We start from the raw sequence: 20,781 nt of genomic DNA, 5'->3' as shown, positions 1-20,781 counted from the left end.
GGCTTCCACGCTTTGTGTTTTGTGTGGTCATGGGGTGGAAACATCGAATCATCTTTTTCTTCATTGTACGGTTGCTTCGAGGGTTTGGTTGGAAATCCTAAATTGGTTGGATTGCAACTTTTTGATTCCACCAAACTTATTTATTTTTTGTATGTGTTGGATTGGTGGGGAGAGAAATAAGAAGATCTGGTGTGGTCTTTGGCTTATTTGGCATGCTACTGTTTGGGTACTTTGGAAAACTCGGAATAATAGGATTTTCAACAATCATATTTCGAATGTGGAGGATATTGTAGAGGAAGTAAAGGTGTAATCTTGGCGTTGGACGTTCAATAGGATCAAAATACCGGTTTGTATGTTTTATGAGTGGTGTTGGAATCCTAAGGAATGTCTTAAGCGGGAGATTTTTGGCTAGTTTCTTCTCCGGTTTTTGCTGCTCTGTTCAGGCTGTTTCGTCGGTGGTGGATTGATTGGTTGCTAAACTGGTGTGTTATAAAGTGGTGATTTTGGTTCAAGGCCTCTTGGATCATTTTTTGCTTGCTGGTTTTTTGGTGTTCCTGTTAGCAGCCGTGATGCTTTTCCCTTTCTGCATTTCGGTTTCTGCTGCAGTTGTTTATTTAGAGCTGTTGGTTTTTGGCAGCTAGCAGTATTCTTTGTTTTTGGAGCTAGCAGTATTCTTTGTTTTTGGAGGTTTATTATCTTGGCTCTTGTTTTGCTGTGCGGGTGGCTTCTGTCAGTTTTTTAGATGTAGCTTCAGCTGCTCTTTAGGCGATTGGGGTGTTTTAGGAGTTGATGCAGGGGTATGCTTGTGGCTTGTCTTTGTATATGCCAGCGTCAATTCTATTTTGTTTTTTGGGTGGTTTTTAAAGGGGTTTTTGATCGAGCCACGTTTGTACGGCAACCGATTTCCCCTTCGGTGTATTTTTTTTCCACCCGAGCTTATTAGTGCGCCTTGCACGAGCTTGTTGGTTAATAATATTGGCCATTTCAAAAAAAAAATAAACATTTTGTTTTGAAAAAATATCTAAAAATAACTGATAATAATAGGAATAAAGTCTGGATATAATTGACATCAATCCCTTTTAAACACAACACATGTTCTTGAAATAACTGGCAAGGTACATGCGCTTTCGCACATATCACGCTTACAATTTTTTTATTTTTTTTCATAAAATAGAATAAAAAACAATTATAATAAAGTCAAGAAAAAAGACAAGAAAAAAACAATTAGAGAATCTAAAATATAAATCTATAATCTTAATCTCAGTCATACTTGTGTTTCAACAAATTGACGGATCTACATCTAAAATCACAAACGATATCGATTTGATGAATTTACGATCTAAAATCACAAATGATATTGATTTTATAGATATGCATGTCAATGTCACGATCTTGCTTTTTATATGTATTAACATTCTTCCTCTTAGATTCTCAATTCATACTCGTTTTTTTCATCCCAATTAACAATCGAAAAAATATATTGATTTTAGTATGTTAAAAAAAAACTACTGAAGAATGTAGATATTGGTGTTTAAACTGGAATAATAAACTAGAAAAATTTAGATATCATTGTTCTAGAAACGGTTCGAATTCTTGCATAAGAGTTGAAAATCTTTGGCTATAGATGAAAATCTTTGGCTATAGATTAGACTACGTGATATTTTCTTGACAACTATTGTATTTACCGTGGAGGTACTTGAGTAGAGAGAACAGTGAATAAAATACAATGGAGAGAAAATGAAACAAAAGAAAGAATACAGAGAAAGTTATTTTACGGAACAATAGATGTAATTTTACGATGCAATGTCAATTAAATTAAATTCTACTACTAAAATTTATTAAAATGGAAAGAAAAAAACCTTTCGGGTTCAAGTTATGAAAATGTCAGTATAAGAGTCACGGGCCGGGCGCCGGGCTAAGCCCAATCCTTACATAACACGAAGAAAGAAAAAACGAGTATAGCGTTTGTTTTTTCTTTGCGGCAGTGTAGGGTTTAATAGCAGCCACAATGCACACTCATTTCTTCTCTTTCGCAGAAGCTTGAAACCCTTCGCTTCTCTGTTATGCTCTATTATTCATTCTCTTTACACATTCCATTTTCAATTCTCAAATCGAAGAAGCTTCAATTGAAGAATCAATAACAATGTCAGAAACTTTAATGGCTGAAACCGAAACTATTACCAAACAACACGATCCATTTCAGAGAAAAATCGAATTCATACCTGTTAAAAAACCATTCAAAGGCTTTTCCAATGATTTTCACATCGAAACCCTAAACCCTACCACCTCCGAACACCGACAACTTGTTTCCGCTAATATTCAATCATCGCAGCCACCTTCCAAAAATTCTGAATTCTCCGAGTTTGGTTTGGATCCGGAGCTCAGCCTCGGAATTACCTTTCGCAGAATAGTGAGTGTTTTTTTTTTTTTTATTGTTTTTGAATTTGTTGTTTCGGTGAAAATTTGAGATGCAAATTTGTTTTCACTTCATTTGGATTAGTTAAATTGGAATTGATCTTTTTTTAGCGTTAGTAATTAAAAACGAAGATTTGATTGAAAATTTTCAGGGTGCTGGGCTTTGGAATCTTGGAAACACTTGTTTTCTGAATTCAGTTTTGCAGTGTTTGACCTACACTGAGCCCTTAGCTGCATATCTGCAAAGTGGCAAACATAAAAGTTCATGTAAGCAATACATTTACTTCTCTGTCACTTGCCATATTATGTCGATGATTTGATTTTAGCAATGATTTATATTGATGAATGAAGGAAATTTATGGTTCACAGCGTTTCTAATTACATTTTTCAATTTTTATATTTATAGGCCACATTGCTGGATTTTGTGCGCTTTGTGCAATTCAGAGTCATGTTAGCCGTGCCCTGCAAGCAACTGGACGAATATTATCGCCACAGGATATGGTTGGAAATCTGCGGTGTATCCTTATGTTGCGTTTTTTTTAAATGAGTAATCAAATCAAGGTCATGACCATATTTGTATTATAATATTCTTGTTTCTGCATTTATTACGTTGAGTCAAGGAAAATGGCCGGTATTGACAATTGTTTTCATGGGAATTGTATTCCTTCGACCAATAAGTTTTTTTTTTATAACCGCATGTCCACATTATCTTGCAGAAGATCTTAATATTTCAAAATATCTGTATTCATGCTGTCTGTTTTTGAAACAAGGCTTTAAGCCTAGAACCAACTTCTTGGCTTATATTTTTGGGAGCTTCAACATTACTGATTTACCTCTTTCAGCTCAGTTTCTTTTAAACGGGAAAAGATTGAAAAAGTTTTTCATCATAGATAATTTTACTTTTTCTAAGGTTTTTTGAGGCTACGAAATCACTCTTCTCTAAAATCCTGCTGTAATATCTAGAACGGTATTTAACATGCTTGATTTTGTTAGATAAGGCGTAATAATGTTTTAAAATTTAATCATGTGCTGATTGCTTGGTTTTATTCATAAGTATTGTCTCCTGCCTCCACCCCGTTTTTTGCTAGAAGCACTTCCCATTTTATTAGCTTGGTTACTTGTACTCCTTGACATAAGATTAGGCATATCACGCAATTTCCGAAAGGCTAGGCAGGAAGATGCACATGAGTATATGGTGAACTTACTTGAGTCAATGCATAAATGCTGCCTGCCTTCTGGAGTACCGAGTGAATCACCTGGTGCTTTCGAGAAAAGTTTAGTTCATAAGATCTTTGGTGGTCGTCTTCGAAGTCAGGTACTTGTTTCTTGATTCGATGGGATTTTCATGAGATAGTAGTACTAATCGAAGTTTGAAGATTGTTATCTTTGATATTTAAGGCATTACCTGGGAATCTTTATAGAACAAGAGTATCTTTTGACTTCATGGATGACAACACCTCAAAAGTTTGTTGGGTGCTTTTTTCAGGTGAAATGCAGACAGTGTTCTTATTCCTCCAACAAATTTGATCCGTTCTTAGATTTAAGTCTTGAAATTTTAAAGGCAGATTCACTACAAAAGGCACTAGCAAATTTCACAGCTGCAGAACTTTTGGATGGAGGAGAGAAGCAATACCATTGTCAACGTTGCAAGCAGAAAGTGCAAGCTGTCAAACAGCTAACAATTCATAAGGCACCTTATGTGCTAGCAATTCATTTAAAGAGATTCTACCCTCATGACCCTAACATAAAGATTAAAAAGAAAGTTCGGTTTGACTCCGCACTGAATTTGAAACCTTTCGTCAGCGGCTCATCGGTAAGCAATAGTTTTTTTAGTTTTATGCTATCCCACTTTCTTTACTTGCAAAACCTTGTCAAATAAAATAATTTACAAGAATCATGTGTGTGATATACTTCTTACTTTCAAGTTTCTCCCGTTTGGCAGGATGGAGATGTGAAATACTCGTTATACGGGGTCCTGGTTCATTCTGGTTTTAGTACTCACTCTGGCCACTATTACTGCTATGTCCGCACTTCAAATAACATGTGGTATACCTTGGATGACACCCGGGTACTGAAAATACGTTAACATCCTTTAATCTTTATAGTGTTATCAATTGTTTAATTCTTCGCATTAATTTTATAAATATTTATAACCTGAGAAAAATCAGTTAGCGTTATCTGGCCGGGGCTTATAAATGAAGAGAATATCATCATCTAGAATAAATATCCTTTCTTGAATTTTTTTTTAGTCTATTTCTAATAACCAAGGACTAAAAAAGGGTGGAACAGTAGTAACCATTGGTATTGATGAATGTTCTGTGGAGGAATGGTTTCTTAAAAAAATAGACTAAAAACATTCGGACTTGAGGTTGGAACAGTAACCATTGGTTATTAGAAATAGACTAAAAAAATGGTCACTGTATGATGAATGTTCTGTATTGATAATAATCAATGGTTACCGTATTGATGAATGTTCTGTGGAGGAATGGTTTCTTAAAACCAGACCCTAGGTGCCCTACTTCAGCTGTGACATAAAATTTATTAATCAATCTAGAGCAATGCTAGGGACACTTGCTCAAACACTCTCTCACAAACACTCTCTCAATCTATGGTGCCACGTTTCCCTCTTTTTCAATTTCTACCTACTAACCGGTTCAGCAGGTTGAGATACTTTCAACATTTTTTTTTTCAACATTTATTTTATTCTCTACTTTTTTACACGTTTTCTCCCCCTTTTTTGACACTTCATCTAAACAACCACGGCGGCTCCAAAGACCAACACACCGGAGAAGACAAGAGTGATGAGAGGAGGGAGGAGCCGTAGAGGAAGATGACGGAGCAGTCATGGAAAATGGTGATGGCAGGGAAGACGACGGGATGAAGTTGAAGTAAGATTAATGGAAGACAAGTGAACATCTTTCTCCATTATTGTGGTTCTCGATCTACTTTAATGGCCTCCACCGCCAGCCAAATTCTTTGTTTGTGGTGGAGTTTGATTGACTACAGTAGTAGATCTCATCCTCCCACCAGTACAACCCAGAAAAAATTGAAGTGATGCTGATATTTCAAAACAAAATTGATGGAAGATTTAACAATAGTTGCCTTGCTTTTTATAATTTTTTTACTAACCGATGATGACAACTGACAAGTCCGATTTAAGTGAAGCAAATGATACTAAATTGATAGGCATACTTTTTATATTGAAAAAATCAAAAAGGATAATTACGGAAGTGAGATTTGTACATGGCGGTTGTGGAATCCTTTTTCCATACACAAAAGCCATTGAGATTGTAGACGACGGCGTCGGATTCCAACCGTTTGCGAACTGACCTTTCAGATGGTAATTATTATAAATAAATAAAAAATAAAAATTCCCTTACATTACTTTAAAAACTGGTAAACAAGTGAGGACTTAAAAATTTAGACATGTGGCACCATACACATGGAGAGTGCTTGTGAGAGAGTGTTTGAGTGAGTGACCATAGCATTGCTCATCAATCTAACCCTATTTTTATTGTTGTAACAGGTAAGTCATGTCGGTGAACAGGAAGTTCTAAATCAGCAAGCTTACATGTTGTTTTATGTTCGTGATAAAAAAAGTATTGCTCCAAGGAAGCCTGTTAATATCGCTAAGGAAGAGATTTCAAAGACTAATGTTACTGGAAGTAGATATCCTTCAACCCCAACCAATGCACTGAAAGATTATCCAAATGGTCATGTGGAAAATAAGTTTTGTGGGGTACCTTTGACTGCAGAAACTCAGAAAAATTTGTTAAATGCTGATCCATCAAGGATATCATATGTGAAGGATGCTCTGGTTCAGCAAAATAATAGTGGCATTTTAGCAAAAAGCTTAATTCATAATGAATGTTTATCTAAACGTACTTCCAAGGAACTTACACAGATGAATTCATCAGACGAGCTCCCTGTTGCTAAATCAGAACTTGAATGTTTATCATCCTTAGATCACTCTGGAAAAGACAATGTGGCTGGTAATCAGAAATGTTTAGTTGCACCAGCTGGAGACAAACCTAATCTGTTTACTGAGGATACACTTTTAAAAGAGGGTGTTGATTCTCCTTTAATTGAGCCAATCGTCAGTAATCCCCAAACAGTTACTGGTAAACATGCTAGTGACATAACATCACCGTCTGATGAGGTAAGTGTTTCAAAATATGTCAGTATCCTCTTTGGACAAAACTGGTGCTATTTTAGTTTTCTTGATTACTTATCTGTAATTCACTCCCAGAAAAATTCCCCCGCTGAAGTTGATGCCGTTGCAGCTCAAGATTCAGTCACAAACTTGTCAGAGTGCGCTGGCCTTGTAATTTCAGTAACCCAACCAAAATTTGTTGATCATATCACCTGTTTGCCCATATATTGGGGCCTTATTGTATCGGTGTATTGACTCTACTTTTATTTTTAGGTTGGAACTTCAAATGGTTTGGTGTATAAGAAAGCATGCAAATTATTGTGTAAGAATGCAGTTGTTTCATCAAACAGATCCTTGAAAGACTCAACTCTTGATCAAAAGCAAGTGAAAAAATCAAAAAAGAAGTTTCCAAAGTACAAGGGATCAATCATGCAACTTAGCTCGATCCGCCTTTCGTTGAGATGCCTAGGCCCGCGGAAGAAGAATCACAAAAAAAATAGACGCTGCTTGTTGGGTTTGAAGTATCATAGTAAAGAAAAGTTGAATAAACTTGCCATTTCATCAGATGTTGGACCATCTATATCCGGAAAAGACCATTTACGTTCTTCTCTGATGAAGCATGATGCTGAAGGAGAGATTATAAACAGGATGGATCGGAACTGTGCTGCGCTTGCAACAGCTACACAAGTAGAAAATATGTCCCGATGTAGTCTACAAGATGATAAGAGGGATCAAATGCATAATACTGTTGTGACTCGAGGTCTAGAGGAGACAGTTGGTACGTTTCATATTAACATTTTCCTTTCAGATTTATTTGGCACACCACATAGAGTTTGTGTCAATATCTATGTAATTTTATTATTTTTGTTCTAGGGTGTGAAAGATGAGCTGCTTAATTGTTTGTGTGCTACCTTGTGACATAATTAAATAAAAATATGATTAATTGTTAATATGCTAAAAAATCTTAGATGATACTTACTTTTAAGTAGTTTTTTTTACACTTCATACTCTTGTAGTGTTTAATTGTTTGGTTTAATGTCTCTGGTAGCCTATTCTATTAATGATTTCACAATCTTGCTAATTGCCAAATTCCTTGGGTTAAAATGGTGCTATTCACACCACACAAAAAGTAGTATCTGGTGTCATCATCAATGTGTGTTGATCATGTTTTGTTGTGAGTAGTTGTACGAATATCAATCTTTCATTTCACATGTGAAATGTTTGCCATCCTTGATTAATATAAAACTACTTTAGTTAAACTAGCTCAATTTGTTATCGCACGTTTGCATATTTGTATTATGTTTTATGCTTTTCTGAACTGAACTCTGAATATTGGCTTCTTTATGCTTGATATATAACATATATGTTCTCTTTGGGTACAGTTGCGCGTTGGGATGATGTGGAGTTACCTTCATCTCAGGTCTTGGAGTCAAAGACTGACCAGATTGCTCGCATTGGATATGTTGGGGATGAATGGTGAGCTCAATATATATGGTTTTGTTGGAAGTTTCACATCGATTGTGGTCTGTCCCTAGCCGCCTAATGTGGCTTTTGTGTTGCTTTCATTACAGCCACCAACACCTTCATTGTGTTGGTTGTGAAGGGATGCAATTAATCCCACGTTGCCTAGAGACACGGGCTTGTGTAGTGCTTATAAAGCTTGGGCAGCCCTCACCTTTTGTTGGAAGTTCCACATCGATTGTGGTCTGTCCCTAGCCGCCTAATGTGGCTTTTGTGTTGCTTTCATTACAGCCACCAACACCTTCATTGTGTTGGTTGTGAAGGGATGCAATTAATCCCATGTTGCCTAGAGACACGGGCTTGTGTAGTGCTTATAAAGCTTGGGCAGCCCTCACCTTACAAGCAAGTTTTGCGAGGTTGAGTTAAGCCCAACCCAAAATTATAAAAGATGGTATTAGAGCCTATCCTAGATTTGTTGTTGGCCTTACTCCATCATCCATGCTTTAGGCTCATTGGGGCCTTGCAGGAGGAGGGGGTTGGAAATTCCGCCTTCATTGCGGACTGTCCCTAATTGCGGTTTTAAGTTGCCTTCATTGCAACCTCCAACACCTTCATTGCGCGGGGTGTCAAGGGGTGGATTTAGTCCCACATTGCGATATGGCCTCTATATTGCTTATTAAGCTTTGGCAGCCTTTACCTTACAAGCCGGCAGGCTCAACCCAATATTCTAAGATTTTTTCCTTGTTTACTATGGAAGTTATTGAAGTAATTTGAGCTGTTTTAGTTTGTGCATTCCTGTGTAGTCGAAGTACTGATACACTATTTTTGTCTAAGAATCATTCTGGATCCGGAGTGATATGTTGAGATACGCTATTGATGTGTATCGGAAGAGTATCCGAATTGTTCTTTTGAAAAAATGATCTAAAAATGCGTCCAGCATGTCGGGACACATTAGGAATACGCTGAATCTGAAATTGTACTTGGCTTATTGGCTTATTTCATGTTCAAATATGTAGTGATTTATTTAATGTAGAATGTTTTTTTGTTTTGTTTGAAAGATGTTGAATGTTGGCTTATAGATTCGCTGCTAATCATGTCCATTAGGCAATGCATCTTTCTGTTGACGTGTTTTGTCCAGATTTATAAATAAAATATGCTCTTAATGTTATTATGCTCTACAGACTATTACTTTAGAGCTGCCAAATGTGTGAACTGGTAGGGACTAGGGAGTGAGACTAGACTTATTTTAATCAATAATCGTGTACATTTATAAATCTGTATCTTGACACCTCAATTTACAGGGATGAGGAATATGACACAGGAAAGAGAAAGAAGTTAAGGTGTTTGAAGCAGAGTTTTGGTGGGCCAAATATTTTTCAAGAAATCGCTACCGAGAAATCTAAGTTAAAAAGGGCAAAATTAGACCATTCTAGCCTCAGAAATCCTCCATTCAGAATATAACTTAACTCCAACTCTGGGTTTCTTTGTAACAATTATTGATTTGCCAAACACTGGAGATGTTTTGAAGAGAGCACCTAAATTTTGTTGGCTGCTTCATGTTGGGATCGAGCTATAGAGGTTTATTGTCTTTTATGCACGGGTTTCCCCTTAGCACATTTCTCAATTCATCTCAATTTATAGTTCAGACAACTATTAGCTTCATGATCGAGAAGTGAAAAATGAATCGATTGTGTTTTGTTTGTATTAGCTGCATGTTGTAGCTCAAGTTTTGTTCTTGAATATTGTTATTTACTTTTTGTACCTTCTATGAATCGGTAATTGAAGGAAAGTTTAGAAAATAAATTTGTTTATGCAAAGCATAATTTATTAAATCTTTCAAGGTTTATATGAATTTAAAATTTTCCATTGGATATCTTACGTAATTTGTTTAATATATTCGACTTGTTTTTTGTTTCTATATCGAATGGTTAATATATGATACATAAACTATGCCTTTAATAAATAAAATGAGAGACATTTATTTGGGGGTTGAGGATTTAAGGTCTGTTTGAATTACTTATTTTTGAGCTTATGAAAAACAATTTATGTAAATAAGCTTATGAAAAAACAATTTGAGCTTTTTTGTTAGTTAATAGGTTTTCATAATTGAAAACTATATCTTCTTATGCTGTGTTTTCATCAACTACTTTGACAAATTTATGATATTACATAAAAACTTATTTATTTGCATAAATTATTTTGCATAAGCTTGAAAATATTTCAAACCAACGGGTCCCTTAAGTTTGAGTGAAAATGTACTTAGTCTCTGCATATATATTAAGTTATAATCGTTCGCCTTGTGTCCAGAATTTTGTTTTCATGGTTTTTTATTTTTTTTGCTCATGCTAGAGTTCTTGCATAGAGGTTACTCGTTACTGTCACCACTCACTACTCATCTTTAACGTATACGAGGTTACCTAAAGTTAATGGCTGATCCAAGACATAGTTATATCCTGAGAATGAACCTGGTTTTGATTTGTTACGTGAATGATGATTTTATTACACCCTCTTGTGGAATTTAAAGCTGTCTGACATGGAACAAATGCTCTCTCACATGTCCGTCTCAAGGACGTTGACCTTCGAACAGCACATAGTTTCCTCTTTGCCATGGTATTGGTCATTTAATGCAAGCTCAATTAAACAGTACACCGTTCTTCTCAAAACTTTAAACCCGTTAGGATATGCTATCAGACTCTGTTAAGAGTTTAGAGGGGAAGAAAAGAATTTGGAGGGACGAGAGTAGAAGAAAAAATGAAGAAATTTTTCAATATTTTATAGAGAATTATAAATGAATGCTTATGAGTATAATAACATAGAAAAAAATAACCGGGACACCTCAATCTCCTTTTCTTCTTTATAGCTATTTTTGAAACATTCTTCTTTATAGCTATATTATTGTAATTATATGTTATTGATATTTTATAAAATTATCTAATAATGTTGTGGACCATTTTAAAATTTTCATTGTTGAGGTTAATATCGTGGATCTTTTTAATTTTTGGTTTAAATGCACTTTTGATCTCTTATTTTATAAAAGTTTGAAGTTTTAACCCTCATTTAAAAAATTGATTTTTTTGTCGCAGTACTTAACTATTTTTTCTGGTTTTACACCCATGCCATTTTTGCGGTCATTTTTTATGATGTCACCTTAACTAACGTGCATGAGTGAACTGATATCGTATTATATTATAATTTAGATTGTGTTTAATTCAACACTTACAAAACCAACTTATAAAATAAAGTCTGCAAATCACTTATATATATATATATACACACACATACACACACACTATATTGTTCATTTCAACATGAGATTCTATGAGAACCTTTAAAGCTATTATTTTCGTGTGTAAATATGTCTAGTTTTTTTTCCTTAAAAAATATATTTACATGCGAATATATACCTAATAAACACTGGTGTAATTTTTTATATATGAACTTGTGATTGGTTGCAGTTAACTTTTTCCTACGATCATATATTAATGACCATCCGATTAAGATAAACGATCCTATTGTAAATTTGATATTTAAAATTTATAAAATAAAAATTAAACTTAGTTTATTTGAACCGGAAAATCATTGACGTCCTAACTGCATGGTTGTATTAAAAATCTGACTGCGTGAAATCCAATTTGATGGTCCCAAACACTTATTTGACGTGGTTTGAAGAACGAGTATAGTTGCATTGCATGATTAAGAAAATGGTATGATATGATATGATACACACAGCTTCCGCATAAAAATACTAGTGGAGATGCTATGATTATTGTTAGCCATTTTGTCGGTACATTTCATGTGTCATTGTTACTCCTGAACCCCCATCCTTGACTATCATAGCAAATCATTTAACGCTGACGCCGCTCTATTTTTTTCATCCCTTTCCCTTCATAATTTTGTGTACGGTTCTTCTTAATGCGTCCCTCTCTCACACACACATAATCAAAACTTTTTTTTATTAAAGGAAACACATAATCGAAACATAGTTATTTATAATATATTCAATGACATAGATATCAAAATAATGTATGATCAATTATATAGGTAAGGCTTAGTTCAATGGATAATATTACTAGTAATAAACATTTTATCTTCGTCTGAGTTTGAATCTGAAACCTCATATTTGTGAGTGAGTTTAAGTAGTTTTGTCATTTTGTTTATAGACATAAAAATATATCAATATATTATTTAAACAGTATTTATTTTATGTGTCAAGTTTATGATGTACAAGTAAGCTAAATCTTGCATCATGCATAATGTTATTTTTATCATTGAATCAATAAGTTTCATCAATAAATTAAATAAAATATACAAAGATTTATTGATTCAATAGTAAAATCAATCTCATACATTCTTCAAAAGAAAAAAACAATCTTATACATGATGTAAGACTAATTTACTTGTGTAGATTAGACAATGTCTAGTTTATGTTCTTTTTATTATTCTGATTAGCTATTATAAACATTTATATAGAGGAGCTATTATAAACATTGTTTCTTCCACACAAAAATTACCTTTTCATGTATTTGATTTAAACTCTTTCAAAAAAAAAATGTATTTGATTTAAACAAAAAGAATTCCTATATGTATGTTTTTTTTTAATGAATTTCAATGTTTATGCTTATTGACCCAACCTCGGAGATTTGTTAAAAGCTGACTTTCTGCGCATGTTTCACATAGAGGCCAACTTGCCATAAGTGAAAACCAAATAATGTATTTCGTGTATGTGAAGATTTGTCTTCATAATAGAGGGTTGTGGAATTTCTCCAATGAAGATCCAAACAAGTTGTGCCATAGAGATAAAAATGAATTATATATGGTCTGTAGACCACCCCCATAAAAATTGGTAATGAGACACATAATTGAGCTATAGTAAAAGTAAAAAATTGATGGACAACAGGTAAGATAAAAATAAAATAACATGAAAACAAAGAAAGAAAACCTACATACAGCATCATTTCCTTATAAAAAAACATATACCGCATCATGAATTATCGCCCATGGAGTGCATGCAATATCAATGCTCTATTTTCAACCCTTACTTTAATATTCACTCCCTCTTGTATTAACTGAAACTACTACATGTAAAACCTACTGTATTTTTGAATTGTTAGAGACTCGCATTGATTTTGCTGAGTAAAATGAATATTAGTGAAAAAGTCGACCAAATCCTCATATTGGTCCCTGTTGAATTGCTTCACGTGATACGACAAACTGGCCGAAAAGGGCTCAAAAATCCAAAGTGAAAATGGATGATTGTTTACACTTTAAAGTAAAGTTCTCAAATCAAATATGGTCACCTACTAGATGGTCCACATGGTAGATTATTGGTTGGGTTATTGCCATTGTCCCAAAGAGTAGAGCGTGACATTCACAATGGCCCGCATTATGTAAATTGCATCCTAGCGAGCATAAATTGCGGGGTCACTTTGGAAAATGGGGACTTATTTTATGTTTCAAAAGTCAAAAAAATGCATTTTGTTCTATCAAGAACGCAAGAAACCTGGCTAATCCATTGAAAACTACACATTCCTTATTTTCTTTCTTATTTTATTTGTCATTTTATACTAATATTTTTTAATAACAAATGCTATTATAGTTGTTAAATTGATTCTTTCGTTATTGCATGTGTTATGACAACTAAAAATAGTGTAATTTTTATTTTATTTTTGGGACTTAATGGTTTTTTTTTTTGTTTGGACAAAAGGGACTACGTGGGTTGGGTGACCATGATAATGGAAATATAGCTAAAATATTGTTAACAACTGTGAACTTTTCTTTGTACCAACAACATTAATTGCACAATAAAGATCAAATCCCCAGAATTTAATGAAAAAACCTGCAAAGAAAGAGAAGGGGGTAATGGTATGAGGGAGTAAAGTACTCATGCAGTAGGGGGAGTGGCTGGATTATGTCCAAGAGAAGTCAGGGGGTTTAGAATATTGGCTCAACATGTACTACCTTATTTTGAGGGTGATGAAAGGATTTCAACTTTGAGTTATTATTTGTCATTCTTATAATTTTTGAAGCTACTATTCAATAGTTATGTAATTTTTTCACGTCATAATTTTTTTAGCTTAAAAATGAGATGTAGGGCCTGTTTGGTTTGGCTTCTGAGAAGCAATTCTAGCCCAAAATCAATTCTCTACAGTGCCAAAAGCAATTCTAGCCAAAAACAACATGTTTGGTTCAGCTTTTCAGAATTGCTTTTGTCCTCCAAAAGCAATTCTCCATGAAGCAACAAATCTTAGCTTCTAGCTTTTCTAGAATCAATTCTCCTTGAACAACGTGTATAGGTTTGTATATTTTATTATTACAACACGTTATTTTACTTTATTGCCCTTTATCAATTCTCATTCTTTATCAATTCTCCTTTAGCTATGTCTATTTTAGTAATTATACATTCAAAAACAATTCTACATAATTGCATCCAAACATAAATCATTTTGTTTAATCAATTCTACATAATTGTATCCAAACATAAATCAATTCTCTCAGAATCAATTCTGTCATAATCAATTCTATCAGAATCAATTCTCTCAGAATCAATTATATTCAAAGCTGAACCAAACGGGCACGTAGAGGAGTTGTATACCACAACACTCTAATCAAATATTAATAGCAAGTGAAAAAAAAATACTCCCTCCGATCCTTTATATAATAAACTTTTTTTAAAAAATTAGTTCTATTTATAAAAAAAAAGTCACAACTTTTAAGGTGTATTTATTACGTAAAAGACATTTTTAGCCATCATTTAATGTTTATCTTTTTAATATTAGTGAATACTATATTAATACTTCACAAATTTTTATGAGGGTATATTTGCAAAACATTCAAAAAGTTGCAACAGCTAATAATTGTATTGGTTTTGATGTTTTTTTATTTTTCTTCTTATATTAAGGACTAGAGGGAGTACAAAAAAGAAGGGACAAAAATCAAAATCCTCAACAACATTCCTGCAATATATATTTATTTCAATTTCTCATTGAGTTTATATCTTTTACAAATTAATCGTATTTTTAAAATACACTGTATTTAACATCGAAACTCTAATGTCCAAACATCATTTCACTTGAATTAAGTGATTTTGAAAGATGTACTATTTTTTGGCGCCTTCTATGATGGATGATCGTAGCAAGTCTACCATCGTGAATGAATATCTTTTTTATCTTTTTTTAGGTGATCCCGATAATAATAATAATAATATGATATTACTTTCAACTTATTATATTTATTATATTTTTAGCCCTGTACTTTATATTCACATAAATTCTACATACAAAATTGTAATTCAATTTTGACCATTAAAAAAAATTAAAAGACCTATTTAATTCTCAACTTCTCCATAGACAATCATCTTTTCTTAACATTTGAAGGGTGTACCGTCAATATCAAGGAAGCACTAAAAGATCACAAGGACCAAAGTACACGTACCTGGCCTATGTTCGGATTTATGTTATTTAGAGAAAATCAAGCTAATCCATGTAGCTCTTATAGTAAGAGTAATCATAAAAGTTTTATACACAGACGTAAACAAAAGGAAATTAATCCTCGAGTGGTTTAATTTAATTAATGGTATAAAGATCGGTCTTGATCTCATATATCTCGGATTCGAGTTTTGCTGTTGTATTTGGAATGAGATTTTTTTTAGCGAATATTTGGAATGAGATAATATAAATATATTTACAAATATTCTTTGAATTTACAGTCTTCTAAGTTTTAGATCAAGTCATTGTTCCTCACTATCCCTCACTTTAAATGAATTCTTATAAAAAATAAGTAATATATGGTGGTTATTTTTCTTTTTTTAGATCAAGTCATTGTTCCTCACTATCCCTCACTTTAAATGAATTCTTATAAAAAATAAGTAATATATGGTGGTTATTTTTCTTTCGTAATAGAATGAGTTAGTGTATACCAACCAATAATGGATTGGTCGGAGTGGTACATGACTTGCGTTTTTTAAATACGTGGTCAAAGGCTTGATTTCTGGCTTACATGTATGAAAAAATTTGGTTGAGAGGAGAGAAGGAGAATCCGCCTTATGTACTCCACATGTTTCTCGATAGAGATTAGTTACTGCTAAATGACAGTGAAAACTTCGTACGAATATTATGATAAGTAAAAACAAAAATTGGTCATTGTATCGTTTGCACCTCGCTTGATAAGCCCCATTAACATTTGTAACTAGAAGTCGAGATTTATATTCTAGACTTTCTATTTTTCCATATTTGTAGTGTGAGTCTAATCGGTAAACTACTTGACAATAAAAATAACAATAGTGGTGGTGATAAACTAAAATAACAATAGTGGTGGTGATAAACTAAGAGTGATGGTGATAAACTACTTGACAAGAAAAATACAGTAGAAACTCTTTAATTTAATACTCGGTAAATTAATAAACTCTCTAAAATAATAAATTTGTCCGGTCCCGACTTAGGCCAATGTAAAAAATTGAAAAACTCGATAAAATAATAAGATAATAATTTTTCGGGAGATCCCTTTATAATTTTCGGTCCCAAGAAAATCATAAATTAATAATTCATAGAAACTGAAAAAAAAAATATATTAAGAATACATTGAACACAGTAGTTACTAATTTACGTTGAGTCTCAAGGTTCGCTGCAACGTAATTCTAAGAGGCATAGACTAATTTGCCCTTTTGTTTGGTATGTACAGTATAATTACTTAAAAACTCTTTGAATTAATAATTATTAATTTATCGATAAATTAATAACTCTCTAAATTAATAAATTTTTCCGGTCCTGACATTATTAATTTATAGAGTTTTAAGTGTAACAATAGTGGTGGTGATAAACTAATCGGTAATCCACTTGACAAGAAAAATAACAACGGTGGTGGTGATAAACTAGAAGTCGAGACTCGAATTCTAAACTTTTCATTTTTTCACATTTGTAATGCGTGAGTATAATCAGTAAACTATTTGACAAGAAAAATAACGATAGTGATGTGAAGAATAACTAATGGATATTAAAATTCAGAGGATTTTTTCCAACTACTCCTGTGGTGGTGGTGATAAACACACTCACTCAGTGATTCAATGAAGAATCATTAAATTCACACCAATAAATCTTTAATACTATATTTACAATCACCAACCGTCATTCTCAACAATATTTCAATTCCATTTATGAATCTCAAACCCACCCCACTGCACTCAACAACATTCATGTCCACCTCCTTTTCATTCATGCTACTAGTATGTCACTGAGGTCAATTAATTAATGAGTTTTGGAGTATTTAAAGACATTAGTATTTAGAAAATCTTGATTGAAACTTTACTTACATTTTAACCTCTCGTAATAATTGGAAGGGTAATAGAATAAGAAAACACTAATAATTACACATATTGCACTCCATGTACTATAACAACTCATTTGAAGGGGGTAAAGTTTTTATTTCCATGACAAAAAGTGCTTCCACGCCACACAAGTTAAAAAAGCATCACAACTTTTCCACAATCTTTGAGTCTAGATAAAGACAACCTCTCTTGTTCTAGTCCAAACCACAACCTTGTGTGTCCTTTAACTCACTTTGTTTCTTCAAAAACACAACCAGTAGTAGTTTTACCTTTACTCCTGTTTCAGCTCATTTTGTTTACTCTATGCTTTGTACTTTGTGTCCTTCTATGCTATATATACTTTGCAGTAAAAAATCTATCATTTTCACATGAGATTTTTTTTTTTTTTTTATTCACTAATATCCTTGTGTATTAGTCTTAAAGTTCAAGAACATTCTGAATGCATTGAAGGGTTTGCTCCAATGGAGTAAAATATTATCCATAATCTATGATATTTTTTTGGTTTTGAATTTTGAACACTATTGGCAAATGGGTCTAGGAGTATTTGGATCTGTTTTGGTTTTGACATTTTTGTTCAAGCATTTAGCTTCACAGCAGCCAAACACTGATGAATTCTATGTCTCTGAGTTTTTGAAGAAAATGGGTTTAACATCATCCTCCAAAGTTTACAACTTTTCATCTTCTGTTTGTTCATGGAAAGGTGTTCATTGTGATTCCAATAAGGAACATGTTGTTGAATTGAACCTTTCTGGTATTGGTCTTACTGGTCCAATTCCTGATACAACCATAGGCAAACTCAATAAACTTCAATCTTTGGATCTTAGCAACAACAAAATCACTACTTTGCCTTCAGATTTTTGGAGTTTATCCTCTCTCAAAAGCCTTAACCTTTCTTCCAATCATATTTCAGGTTCATTGACTAACAACATTGGAAACTTTGGTTCACTTGAAAACTTTGACTTGTCAAAAAACAGTTTCTCTGATGAAATTCCTGAAGCTTTGAGTTCCCTTGTGAGTTTGAAGGTTCTCAAACTTGACCACAACATGTTTGTTAGAAGCATTCCTTCAGGGATTCTCAAGTGTCAGTCTCTAGTTTCAATTGATCTTTCATCAAATCAGCTAAGTGGAACACTTCCACATGGTTTTGGTGATACTTTTCCTAAGCTTAGGACTTTGAACCTTGCTGAGAATAATATCTATGGTGGTGTATCAGATTTTTCAAGGTTGAAGTCTATTGTGAGTCTCAACATTTCAGGAAATTCATTTCAAGGTTCTATTATAGATGTCTTTGTGCTAAAGTTGGAGGCTTTGGACCTTAGCAGAAACCAATTTCAAGGTCACATTTCTCAGGTAAAGAACAACTGGTCTCATTTAGTTTATCTGGATTTGTCTGAGAATCAGCTTAGTGGAGAAATTTTCCAAAACTTGAACAATTCAATGAATTTAAAGCACCTTAGTCTTGCATGCAATAGATTTTCAAGACAGAAATTTCCAAAGATTGAAATGCTCCTAGGATTGGAATATCTTAATTTGTCTAAAACTAGTCTTGTTGGTCACATTCCTGATGAAATCTCACATCTTGGTAATTTGAATGCACTTGATCTTTCTATGAATCATCTTGATGGAAAAATTCCCTTACTGAAGAATAAACATCTTCAAGTTATTGACTTTTCACACAACAATTTGAGTGGACCAGTCCCTTCATCTATCTTGAAGAGTCTCCCAAAGATGAAGAAATATAACTTCTCATATAATAACTTAACCCTTTGTGCTTCAGAAATCAAACCTGATATCATGAAAACATCGTTCTTTGGATCAGTTAACAGCTGCCCAATAGCTGCAAATCCGAGTTTTTTCAAAAAAAGAAGAGACGTCGGCCACAGGGGAATGAAGCTTGCTCTTGTATTAACCCTCTCGTTGATATTTGCGCTTGCTGGTATTCTGTTTCTAGCCTTTGGTTGCAGAAGGAAACATAAAATGTGGGAAGTGAAACAAGGTTCATACAGAGAAGAACAGAATATCTCAGGTCCTTTTTCTTTCCAAACTGATTCAACAACTTGGGTAGCTGATGTCAAACAAGCAACATCTGTTCCGGTAGTAATCTTTGAGAAGCCATTGTTGAATATTACATTTGCAGATCTCTTATCTGCAACTTCAAATTTTGATAGAGGTACCCTTTTGGCTGATGGAAAATTTGGACCTGTTTATCGAGGCTTTCTACCTGGAAATATCCATGTAGCAGTTAAAGTGTTGGTTGTGGGTTCTACATTGACAGATGAAGAAGCTGCAAGAGAGCTTGAGTTTCTTGGTAGAATCAAGCATCCTAATCTAGTTCCTTTAACTGGTTATTGTGTAGCTGGTGATCAAAGGATCGCTATATATGATTACATGGAGAATGGAAACTTGCAAAATCTTCTTTATGATTTGCCACTTGGTGTTCAAAGTACAGATGATTGGAGCACAGATACTTGGGAAGAAGCTGATAATGGAATTCAAAATGTTGGTTCTGAAGGATTGCTCACAACTTGGAGATTTCGACACAAAATCGCACTTGGAACTGCAAGAGCATTGGCTTTTCTGCATCATGGATGTTCTCCTCCAATAATTCATAGAGCGGTCAAAGCCAGCAGTGTTTATTTGGATTATGATTTGGAGCCAAGGTTGTCTGATTTTGGTCTTGCCAAGATTTTTGGAAGTGGTTTGGACGAAGAGATTGCACGCGGTTCTCCCGGTTATGTTCCACCTGAGTTTTCTCAATCGGAATTTGAGTCTCCAACGCCTAAATCGGATGTATATTGTTTTGGTGTTGTTCTTTTTGAGCTACTTACCGGAAAGAAGCCGGTAGGAGATGATTACACTGATGATAATAAAGAAGCAACAACCTTGGTAAGTTGGGTTAGAGGACTCGTAAGAAAGAATCAAACTTCAAGAGCTATTGATCCGAAAATCCGCGATACAGGATTGGATGAACAAATGGAGGAGGCTCTTAAAGTTGGATATCTATGCACAGCTGATTTACCTTTCAAGAGACCAACCATGCAGCAGATAGTTGGACTTCTAAAGGATATTGAACCTACAACTAGTTAGTATTTAGCAACACATGATGTAATAGAATGGTGGTGTTTTTATTTAACTTCGTTTTCTTTTTCCTTTCCTTTTTTGTACTTAGATTGAGAGCTTCCTATGCAACCATGGAGCAAATGTGGAGCTGTTAAGTTTTCGAATTCTGTTTTTAACGCTGATCCTTTTTCTTCCACTAGTTCTTTTGGTAGATGAAGAAGTATATAGCTTTGATGAATATGCACCTGAACTGACATGTAATGTTACTGCATCATGTAGCAGTAAATATGTTTTACTTGGTTTGTAAGTTGCAATTGCAAAGGTACATTTATTTCAAAAGAACTCTGTAGTTAATTTGAGTCCAAAATCCAAA

The 20,781-nt window shown here is 33.8% G+C and overlaps 2 protein-coding genes across 2 annotated transcripts; both read left to right on the top strand.

The window, feature by feature from the left end:
• Positions 1 to 1,978: 1,978 nt before the first annotated feature.
• Positions 1,979 to 9,861, top strand: UBP23 (ubiquitin-specific protease 23). The gene is made up of 11 exons (XM_085737546.1): positions 1,979 to 2,410; positions 2,568 to 2,682; positions 2,822 to 2,932; positions 3,558 to 3,730; positions 3,902 to 4,228; positions 4,358 to 4,483; positions 5,942 to 6,574; positions 6,665 to 6,739; positions 6,842 to 7,346; positions 7,951 to 8,044; positions 9,331 to 9,861. The coding sequence occupies exons 1-11, from the start codon at positions 2,144 to 2,146 to the stop codon at positions 9,488 to 9,490; spliced, it is 2,586 nt and encodes an 861-aa protein (XP_085593672.1). The 5' UTR covers positions 1,979 to 2,143; the 3' UTR covers positions 9,491 to 9,861.
• A 7,417-nt stretch (positions 9,862 to 17,278) lies between these two features.
• Positions 17,279 to 20,715, top strand: LOC146903330 (Leucine-rich repeat protein kinase family protein). Its single transcript, XM_085732482.1, has one exon. The coding sequence runs from the start codon at positions 17,877 to 17,879 to the stop codon at positions 20,433 to 20,435; it is 2,559 nt and encodes an 852-aa protein (XP_085588608.1). The 5' UTR covers positions 17,279 to 17,876; the 3' UTR covers positions 20,436 to 20,715.
• The last annotated feature ends 66 nt before the right edge of the window (positions 20,716 to 20,781 follow it).

Source organism: Medicago sativa, chromosome 8 (assembly GCF_051527215.1).
Source record: "Medicago sativa cultivar Bolivia chromosome 8, Bolivia_mono, whole genome shotgun sequence".
Taxonomy (NCBI): domain Eukaryota; kingdom Viridiplantae; phylum Streptophyta; class Magnoliopsida; order Fabales; family Fabaceae; genus Medicago; species Medicago sativa.
The sequence above is the reverse complement of the archived record's forward strand: the minus strand, read 5'-3'. Positions and strand labels throughout refer to the sequence as shown.

Coding starts and splice junctions, on each gene's coding strand:
- UBP23 (XM_085737546.1), top strand. CDS start 2,144: ATGTCAGAAACTTTAATGGCTGAAACCGAAACTATTACCAAACAACAC. Junction 2,411..2,567: donor GAATTACCTTTCGCAGAATA/GTGAGTGTTTTT, acceptor GAAAATTTTCAG/GGTGCTGGGCTTTGGAATCT. Junction 8,045..9,330: donor GGATATGTTGGGGATGAATG/GTGAGCTCAATA, acceptor CTCAATTTACAG/GGATGAGGAATATGACACAG.
- LOC146903330 (XM_085732482.1), top strand. CDS start 17,877: ATGGGTCTAGGAGTATTTGGATCTGTTTTGGTTTTGACATTTTTGTTC.